At 40.5% G+C, this 10,730-nt stretch overlaps 1 protein-coding gene across 1 annotated transcript; it reads left to right on the top strand.

Moving 5' to 3' along the window:
* The first annotated feature begins 1,765 nt into the window (after window positions 1-1,765).
* On the top strand, window positions 1,766-8,330 carry mchr2b (melanin concentrating hormone receptor 2b). Its single transcript, XM_003445856.5, has 2 exons — window positions 1,766-2,608; window positions 4,633-8,330. Exons 1-2 carry the CDS (start codon window positions 2,205-2,207, stop codon window positions 5,270-5,272), a joined length of 1,044 nt encoding a protein of 347 aa, XP_003445904.1. The 5' UTR covers window positions 1,766-2,204; the 3' UTR covers window positions 5,273-8,330.
* Window positions 8,331-10,730: the final 2,400 nt, after the last annotated feature.

The raw sequence follows: 10,730 nt of genomic DNA, 5'->3' as shown, positions 1-10,730 counted from the left end.
GACTGCCCAAATCCACAGAAGAACCGTGGCAAGCTTGGAACAAACTACCTGCCAAGTGGGCCCGCTAACATTAGCAAATCTGCACTAAACACAATGTGCAGGGGACAAATGGAAATTTTGAAAAGAATGGAAACGGACCGGCTTTTCTAGTTATACTGACTGCCTAAAGCCACCTTTCACAACAAGCCAAATTGATCCATTCACACATACATTGATTCTCTGTGCTTCGAGAGCTTGATTCATCTCACACCCACACCTATGGCCGGTATGCCAGTTTAGAAAATTAAACCAACAAACTCTGCCTTTGGACTGTGGACGAAACCCAGAGCAAACCCACGCAGGCAAAGACACAAAAGAAGCTGTCCAATCATGACTCATGATGTCACTGATGCTGATATCTGTAAACTATCACAGGACAATAACAGTCCTTAGAATTCATTCTAGGGGGAACTCGTGTAGGGGAGCATCCACCAAGTGAGATATACAACGAAAAAATATATAGAAAAGAAATCAGGATCTTCTGAGGGACTCGGACTTCTATATTCCACAGGAGCCCATGTAGAGAGTATGAAGTTATGCAACACTAAATGAAATAAATGCAAACAATGGATTAGTCCTTGATCTCAAGGATTTGCTCAAAAACATTTAAGCAAAGCAAATGACTTCTGATACTGCAGGGGGACATTATTATGCAAATCCTCCATTTGAAACGTAGTCACATCTCCTGTCCTTGAATCGCTGATATCAAAGTGGAGGGGCCTCAGTCAAACGCAGCGACCGGCCTTGCTGTTTAGTCACTCTGCATGTTTTTGACTTGTAGATAGAACCTGCACAGGTACTCTAGATCACAGCAATTACCCGTCCATCTCTGCATGGAGGAGGGCTGGTGTGGAGGATCAAGATAATTAAATGCAAATGCAAAACTCATTTCAGAGCTGAGTTTAAAGAGCTCGCTGAGGCAGGTGCACTGTGTGTTTTGGACAAGAGAGAACTGGCAAAAGTATAATGTATATTTTATGTGAGGACCTGTGTGAAAAATAATTATATTATATGCGTCTTTGAATGGTTGGTGGAACAGAAAGAAAGCACTACAGGGAATGAACAAACAGCCCCTGAAACCTCCAATATATATTCCTGCCGCTGACCTGTGATGAGATCCCAGCAGAGCCCTCTCTCTGTTGAGCTGCTTCAGATTCTGGATCAGCTCCTGTCCTTTATAGCTGCTCCCAGCGATGTCAGAACAAAGCTCCAAAGAAAATCACATCTTTGATAGCAGGGTTAGACAGGAGCCTTTAGGGCTTATTCACCACCGGAAAACTTAATTGACAGCGATAGTCTTAATTTGCTGAAGTTGAAGCTAATCATAATTTAGAGAAAGCAAAAGAGAAGAATGTTTAAAGATCGTCTGGAAATCTAGGTGAAACCCCCAAAGGGAGACAGATCTTTTGTTTTATGTAAAAATTTAAGTGAAACAAGAGGAGGGTTGAAGGGGGGCACGCTACAGCTGTCTGCAGTGTGAACCTCAGATTTGTTTCCAACTTTTTTAGCGCCTTAAACGATATGAAAGAACTTGAAAAGAGATTCTTTCAGTTTGCCATCTTAACGTTTAAGCAGAAAGTTCTCTTTGATCCACGAAGCTTGAATCTTAACCTACATGCACAAAGAAGTAGAAGCGTAAAGGCGCAGAAACTGTGGGTGTGCCGCCTTGTTTAAAGGGGAAAAAATCCTGGAAACGCCCCTATGATCAAAAATGCCTCACTAAATGTTTTTTTTTTACTCTTCCCCCCTAATCTGCATTTCTTGTCATGAGTTTAAAGTGCCGATTTGTGATTTGCTCCTCTCATTACACAACGCGGAGCGTGATCCTCTGCAGGGAGGGAACACTGGTGTCCGTTGAAGCTCGCGGCAGAAGCGCACAGTAAACATTTGGATCCTAATTTGCTCCCACACATAAACATCTTCGGAACGATATCTTTGCTAGTGTAGTCAGCCTTGATTGGACACTGCTTTTTTTCCTCCTCTTGTGCTAAATCATATAATCCTTGTAAGTGAAAGCCAGGGCAGAGAAGCGGATACGCGCTTTTGGAGAGAGAGCCAAAGTTTGCCGCCCTAAGTTTGAAGCTCGGGCTTGTGGGGATCCCGGAGCGCACGGTGCGCCCCTTAATTAACGACCACGCCGAAGTGACTGTGAGGACGAGCTGAAGATGAATGACACTGGCATATTGTGCAAAAACAACCAAACAGACAGCTTCGCCGATCAGTCATGTCAGAACTCAACTCCCTCGCCTTACAGTCAGATCGACATCACCACTTTCATGCACATATTCCCTTCCATCTATGGCATCCTGTGCTCAGTTGGAGTTGTTGCCAACGGGCTGGTTATCTACGCGGTGGCAGCGTGCAAGAAGAAAATGGTATCAGACATCTACGTGCTTAACCTGGCAATAGCAGACATGCTCTTCTTGCTTGTGATGCCCTTCAACATTCACCAGCTGGTCAGAGACAGGCAGTGGGTTTTCGGAAACTTCATGTGCAAAGCGGTCGTTGTGGTGGATGTCAGCAACCAGTTCACCACAGTGGGAATTGTCACTGTGTTGTGCATTGATCGGTAAGCGCTGAAATCCACACATCTCACAGAGTTGTTGCCAATCCATGAAGATATTTTAATATTTTTTCTTTTAGGAAAAAACAAAGCAAAGATATCCTCCAAAGCATGCTAACAACAAATAAATGTATTTATCTGTGCAAAAATTAAGATAATAACATCCCAATATTGGCTGAAAACAAGTAAAAGTAGTTGTCTGGTATCCACTTTGTACTCACTGTCTTTATTTTATTCCACAGTACGTGTTTTTAAATCTCATTTCCAGAGTTTTCTGTTTGAAAATAGAAATCCATGCTCATGCTCATTTGTTCAGCCTCATACATAGCCAGCCTCAGTGGATGTAAGTGAAGCTTTCATTTCTTTTGAAAGGCAGTCCTTCTAAAAATGTACCACTGAGTGGGTTTTTTCATGCGAGTAACAACCCATAAAAAACACAATCTTCCCTATATAAATGTGTCGGGCCTGTGAGCTGAACACATTCAGGACATTAAATGAGCCCTCACGCCAAAGAGCTGAAGTGATAAACATCTCCATTTAGACATAATCTGGATCAGGTGGCTTTGACAGAGGTATGATTGCACACATCTTCAGAATAATACACATAATACATTTCTGCGAGGGGGGTCACTGGACCGGATAAATGTGCTCCGATTTAGCGGCACCACCTCCACAGAAAGAATTCCTCACAGGTTTCTTATTTGCTTTGCCATTTAGGTTGTGAATCATCTGAGCTTTATATCACATCAATTCAGCTTCATCATTTTAAATCACTTCTTTAACGGGGAAAACAAAGACAAAGGTTTAACTGTAGTAAACACTGAGGAAAAGATCAAACAACCCTTTTTAAAGAAATCAAAACTTCTTCCCTTTCAAGGCAAATAATTTCAATCTGTAGTCTTGAGTCAATGGCGATGAAACTCATGGAAACCTAAAACAAAAAGCAGCTGATTTTCCTGAGTTTCCAAATCACATTTTTGATATGTGCTTATCCGAGTTTATTTGAGTTGCCCCTTGTTTCTGATATCAATGTTACCTTTCAAAGACAACATACATTATCTGCTCAAAATCTGCTCATACTGTAATTGCATAAAAAAATTTTTTCCTTAATCTCTTATTAGGTAAAGTCCAAACTGCCATTACGGTGCTTTTCTTTGAATTCCCTGCTGTTTATCCCAACAAAGGCCACTTTATCTCGGGCTGCTGTGTAATTTCATTTCATGGGAGGTTTGTGGATACCAACATGATCATGTTCCCAATTAACAGCAGACCTAAATAATTGTAAAAACATTTACGGATGAGTGACTCATGTTTTAATGCCTGCATGCTGTTGGATTTATAGGTTTTAGATACGTACAAGTGTTTGTTTATTTGAAACACATCACCCAAAGGGCTGTTGGTTCTTTGCAAAGAGGTAAACTGTAGTATTCTTCCTCTATGCAAACCTAAAAATCATGTAGGGACAAATTTTTAGCACATAATATAGTGCAGGGCTATCTAGTGTTTTGACAGTCTGAAGTGGGGGTATTTGGGCATATAGCAAACATATTCAACCTGAATGGTCAGAATACTAAATTAATGGTAAGAGAGTAATGGCAATTTAGCAGCATGTCATGGAGGAAATTACAGGAGTGTTTTTGTGTCCACGCCTGCTAAATCGCAACAGAAAGGTCAGGCGCAAACATGCAGACAGTCACTGGCTCTACTTAAATGGCAATGATTGCATGTAATGGCAAAATGATTTTTCTGGCTCTTCAAACTGAAGCACAATCCATATGGAAATGTGTTTACATCCTCTTGCTAAATCACTCTTATTAAATAATGCTGATTTATCAGTGCAATTATCACTTTAATGATTGTGTATCTCTGACATAGTACCTTGTATCTCATTGGGTAGCCTGAGCTCATCCAGGATCAAAATTATCGTCCAAGCAAAATCCTGCACTTGCATGCAACCTGGCAAAGCTGCTTTTACCATTTGTGTTCAAGAGAGTGGTCAAACTCTTTAAACAGTGCATTCTCCCTCACAGGTACATAGCTATTGTCCATCCCACCTCAGAAAAGAGGACCGTGCAGTGGACCATCATCATCAATATACTGGTGTGGCTGGGCAGCTTCCTCCTCACCGTTCCCGTCATGATGTACGCCAAGGTTGTGAGCAGGCAGCATTTGGAGGTGTGTATGATGTACCTGGACGGGCCTGAAGATATGTACTGGTACACTCTCTATCAGTCTATCCTGGGCTTCATCATCCCCCTCATCATCATCAGCACCTTCTACTCGCTCACCCTCTACCACGTGTTCAGCTCCATACGTCGGGTCAAGCGTAAGCAGTCTGTTTGGGCTAAAAGAGCCACTAAGATGGTCCTCATGGTCATCGCCCTGTTCCTGATCTGCTGGTCGCCCTACCACGTCATCCAGGTGATCAACCTGAGCAACAACAAGCCAACCGTCGCTTTCGTCTATGCCTACAACATCAGCATCTGCCTCAGCTACTCTCACAGCTGCATCAATCCACTCATGTTGCTCATCTTCGCCCAGAATTACCGTGAGCGTCTGTGCCGAAAGAACGCGCTGCACAGCTCCCAGCACTCCTCCAAGGTGACGGTGGTCAAAACAGATGGCTCCAGCACGACAAACGACCCCAACTACCGCTGCACAGTCATCTAACTTTTTTATATATATACATATGTGTACATGTAAATATATTGCTGCTTAACACAGAAGAAAGGAGCTCGGATGAATGGAATCACCTTAAACTCATACCACCTAACATAATGGTTCTGAAACATTAGCAGCAAAAGCAACCGCAGCTGAAAAAAAACACAGGAAAGTGGAAGTAATGTTTTTTTCTTTCTCTTTTAGTCTCAGTGTTTCCATTAGCCTTCATAAACTGTACTTTCAGTCTCTTGCTGGTCAGTTGCAACACTGAAGTGCAGCTTGCTGGATAAGCGTTCACATGCTGAGTGTGTGAAATGATGTGATGTTCGGGACTCTTTCCATGGGAGGGTGATAGAAGGAGTCAGCTTTATTATGTGTTTGACGGATAATTTTAACACCACACATGGTGGCATGTTCAGTCTGAGCGTATGTGACAGCTATCAGCACCATTTTCCAAGAAGGAACTATTTATAAGGGCTCGTATGTTGGAACCGATGGCTTTACTAATGGTGAATACATAATTTACATCATTATTTTGCATATCCATCCATTTATTTTCCACCACTTATATGAGGCCTTGGTTGGCAGTCCACTCATATTTTATCGTGGTTTTTCGACCAGCAGCTCAGACCTTACCAAAAAAATAGGTCATCAACACCTACTGTATCATAATTGACACATTTTTAAACATCTACATCATCAGTGTGATTTGTTTCCCCCCTGAAACACTGAGAAAAAAATTCACAATACAATTTTAAGCAATTAAAAAATTGAAAAAAGTCAGATATAGCAAAAGTCATATATGGCAATTACTTCCTATGTCAGACTATAAGGGGTTAATTAGGAGTAGTAATGGGGAAATCAAAATAATTTTCATCATGGGTAATGTTATAACATTAGAGTCTTATTTTGATCCGTAAATGATTCAATTTTCTTTATATAGCGCCAAATCACAAAAACAATCACAAACCTTACTGAGTAGTTTTGGATGCCTAAGCCTAACCAGGGAGAAAGTGAAAGCAAAAAGCATACGAAAAGGAGATTAATCAGGGGTAAAAATAAGGGAAGACAGAAACACTCCAAACAGGACACAAATCCATGAGCTCATCATCATCCAGCCGACCTTCTAATTAATATTTCTTTAATTTGATCTTAAAGACAGGCAGATTTGGTTTGTCTCCCAGAGCAGTCGGAGGTAGGTTTCTAACACCCTGCCAACCCACAATCAATTTTTAATGGTGCGAAGAGCAAGAGCAAATTATATATTCACCATATAGAATGTAAATATTGTAAAGCATTAGTTACAACTGCTAAATGTACACACTTCATAATCGTGGGACCCAAGAATCCAATATGTGATTGTTTTATATTTGAAGGAAACAGAATATGAAAACATTTTAAGGCGATTTTAGACAAACTTTAGAACAACAGCAGAGATGATTTTCTCAGTCACGTAAATCCTACAGCAGCTCAGCCAGCCTGCTACAAACTGCCTGATTGTTGTACAAAGTACTGTAAATCATAAGTATTTGTTAGGGTGTGGTTCGCGCACTATTTATGAAATGTGTTTGTAATGAATGTAGTATTTAAAGAGAAAGATTTTTGTAAAATCACGAACACAAAGTCAAAGTCTGTTATTGTGCTACTCCCGACGCCCCCAGTGAATAGCCTGTTTGTTTTACCCTCAGATTGCTGGTAAATTCAGCATAAAACACCAGTGACTGATTTAAACCCAAAAAGTAAGACCAAGAAGTGTTGTGGTTTCCGCCTTAATGAATGGTTTCCCAAATCATCAGGCATTCTGTGTTTTATTTCTTTTTTTCTTTATTTATTGCCACACAGCTCACAAACACTGTCCTGCTTTTCCTAAAAGAAAGCCTCAAAGAAAGGCCATGGACGCAGAAGCGGACGTCTGAAAACTGGCACGTTTTTTTTATCGTTTTTAGGGTTTTTTTCTTGTTGAGTGTCAGATTTGGAGAAACGGTGTTGATACTGTATATTGACTGGAGATAGTTGATTTAATATTGGTGTTCTTCTCTCCTCCCATGTAATGTATATTTGATATGTGCTTCAGATTGTGCCTCTGACATGTAATTTTGTGATAAGACGTTGTTGTTTTTTCTCATAAAGGGCTCAGAGTGATATTACAGAGACAGCAAACTCATTTCCCTTCAGTGTAACGTTAAAATGCACAATGAAAAGTGAGAACGTTTTATAAGTATAACTGTTTTTTTAGATCTGTGACGCAGCATAAACACAGAGGAATAGACTGTCAGAGTATAGTTCGGAAATAGCTATGACTGCACAGTAGATGATCATCACTGGTTTCTTTCATAAGTTTTGAAGATGAATTCTTATAATTTTGAGTGTTGTTTATTCATTGTGTGCCAACTGGGGTGAAGCAGCCTAGTGAGTTTTTAAAGAGGAGCGCACATTCATTAATTACAGGTCATTCCTGAGTCCTCGCACACTTGCTCCTCAGTAAATAATCACAGTGTGTTTCAGTGTGTTTGTCTCTGTGCTGTGGATTACCAGCTGTGCTTAATTAGGCGACTGGGCCCTGGATGCATACAAGTTCTGTGGAAAATTAGTTTGTGGTAATTTAACGACATGTAAATTCGTCTGGAAACTTAAAATACACACCGAGCTCAAAGTGTTGAAGTGGCTCTCAGAGTCTGACTTCATGTCGAGGCCCTGTATTGTGAAAGGGAGCCTTTGTCAATGAGTAAGCTCACATTATCTTTCTCAATGGCCCTCAAGTGATTCTTTGTTGCATTTCAATACAAACTCACAAGAGAAAAACGGGAATATCCCAGTTTCTGTCCATTTTTTTTCATGGTGGCAGCAGCCAAAAATCTCACTAAACACGACAGAAGTGTTTTTGGGGGAGACGATAACGTGAAGGAACAGTCGTGGCGTGAACAGTAAACAGGTATCTGTGTCACCGATACCGATGCATCCTCCTCTTCTTTTAAAGCATGTGTCAGTGGAGTCCTTCTCATGTTTTGGTTTCTGTCATTTCCACACTAATGACTCCCCTAAAAGACTTCTATTGTGTTTTGCAACATTTTTTTAAAAATTTCCATTGTGTTATATTTTTACTTGTGCTGTGTTTTGTGTGCTTTTGCAGAATTTGCATGTTGGTGTTTTCGTAAGTTACAGTTACCTTCAAAGGGAATGTGCCCTGGTAGGGATCATTATTAGATGTCTGAACTACCACATGTAGCTCATTTCAATAGAGATTGAACATGCAGAGTTACCCCTACATGTCCAAATTTGTTACTTTATCTCAAAAGGTCAGCACAGCCACCCAGTGGAGGAAATGTAATGCATTATTATCAGGCTCTTCTAAAAATTCTTCACTTAATCCAAAACTCTGTAGGGAGAGTACCAACAGGGACCTCTTTCTCTTCATTGGCTCCCTGTTAAATCTAGAATTGAATTTAAAATCCTTCTGTTTGCATGCAAAGTCTTGACTGATCAGGCCCCATTATATCTTAAAGATCTTATAGTATCCTATTATCCCAATAGAGTATTTTGCTTTCAGACTTACTGAGGCTTTGTTGTGGTTCCCAAAGTTTATAAAAGTAGAGCGGGAAGCAGAGCCTGTATTTATGGAACCAGCTCCCAGTATGAATTCGGGAGACGGACTCTCTCTCTGCTTTTAATAATAGACTCAAAACTTTCCTTTTTGATAACACTTATAGTTTGGGTTGGATCAGGTGACCCTAAACCCTTCCTTAGTAATGCTGCTATAGGCTCAAACTGCTGGAGGACCTCGTGTGATGCACTTAGCACGTCTCCACTCACCTCTTTTCACTCCCTAGGTGTTTATGAACCCCTGCAGGATGTCATTACATTTTTGTCTTTTTTCTTCGTTACTCAGTGTTAGTCTGGTTTCGTGCTCCTCTCTTTCTTTTGTCTTCTCTTTCTTTTCTTTTTCTCTTTCCCTTCACTCCCAACTGGTCGTAACAGATGGCCGCCCCTCCCTGAGCCTGGTTGTGCCGAAGGTTTCTTCCTGTTAACAGGGAGTTTTTCCTTCCCACTGGTTCAAAGTGTTATCTAGAGGTTTTCTCCAGAATACTGTAATGTCTTTACCATACAGTATGAAGAACCTCGAGGTGACTGTTGTTGTCATTCAGTGCTATGTAAATAAACCTGAACTGAATTGAAAATGAACTACTCAGTGCTTGTGACTGTTGTAGAGGGTTGGAAAACTGATGGACTGGTAAATGGAAAGCTTTGTCATCTAGCTCGGGTTTGTTTTCACCATTAATCAATCCACCCATCCATCTCAAACTCAGTGTTAGCATCACTCGGGGATGGTCAAAATCCTTCCCTTGGGATAGCAACTCTCCCCCAATGCTGAAGGAGAACTGTTTTCTCAGACTTGATGGGACAAACTTTGTGTAACCTTGTAATGTAAGCAAGACTACCCTCATTTTACAACCTCTGAACTCAACCATTCTTTATAACAATAAAGGTTTTTTTCCATATAGATTTCAAGTGACAGCTAAAAGAAATTGGCTTTAAGCAGCTTGATTCATCTTAGGGACAGACTATGATTTGGATTAAAAATTGCTGCTTTATTAAGGTAAACAAACCTTCGTAACCATGGTTACAGTAAAATCCTTCTACCAGAAATGACCAGAATGGTGCATAAAAGACACTTTGTTGACACAGGAAATGGGAGACCGTCTGCCGTCTCTCACATCTTGTTAGTTTGCTCATCCTCCCCGATCCTCTCTTCCTCTGTGGTACTTGACTCTATAACAGTGACACTAGTTATAAACCACTAGCTTGTTGTAAAAATATTGTTTCGGGAAATTTGCTGGAAGAAGCGTTGCTGTTGTTTCTGCTGGGAGTCTCAATTTCACAGGTTGAACCAGACTAGGGCTCACTACCTGACTTTAATGTGTGAAACTGGTGGCATTTCCCTTTATTGTTTCTGTTGCCATTGAACTTACATCCAGAACAAACAAGTTTAAGTGAAATCAAATAATCAAAATTTAATGCAGGCACTTAAACAGAGGCTTAAAGCTGATTTTTGCCCAGGGGACCTCAACATTGGGTTAATCCAGCCCTGACATTGCTTTGCTGTGGTCTCCTCACTGTCTGTATTGTAAAGTGCTTTTTCTTTATTTTCTTTCATTTTTTTATGCTTAAGTACTCAGCCAATGAAAGCTTTAAAAGCCTCTTTAAAGCTTCTGTGGCTTCTCTAGCTTTTGTTATGACTTACATGTCAATCATATATATGAACTCTCTGAGTTCTTTGTGAATTTCTTGTAAATGTTCAGACCTGCAGTATATTGTACAGTATAACTGCATCCTTCCAAATCATTTCCCAGTAATTCAAGCAGCATTTCATTTAATACATCGGTGCTCTCGATTCTCACTTTAGCAACCATACAGAGTATCCGGAGGAGAGTCAGACTTTTAATCAGCAGTTGGTGCAGTGGTAATATTT

The sequence above is a fragment of the Oreochromis niloticus genome, linkage group LG2 (assembly GCF_001858045.2).
Source record: "Oreochromis niloticus isolate F11D_XX linkage group LG2, O_niloticus_UMD_NMBU, whole genome shotgun sequence".
NCBI lineage: Eukaryota > Metazoa > Chordata > Actinopteri > Cichliformes > Cichlidae > Oreochromis > Oreochromis niloticus.
This window is presented reverse-complemented; position numbering and strand designations above follow the sequence as displayed.

Excerpts from the sequence above, each read along its gene's own strand:
- mchr2b (XM_003445856.5), top strand. The coding sequence starts at position 2,205 with ATGAATGACACTGGCATATTGTGCAAAAACAACCAAACAGACAGCTTC. Across the intron at positions 2,609-4,632 it reads ACTGTGTTGTGCATTGATCG|GTACATAGCTATTGTCCATC; the intron begins GTAAGCGCTGAA and ends TCTCCCTCACAG.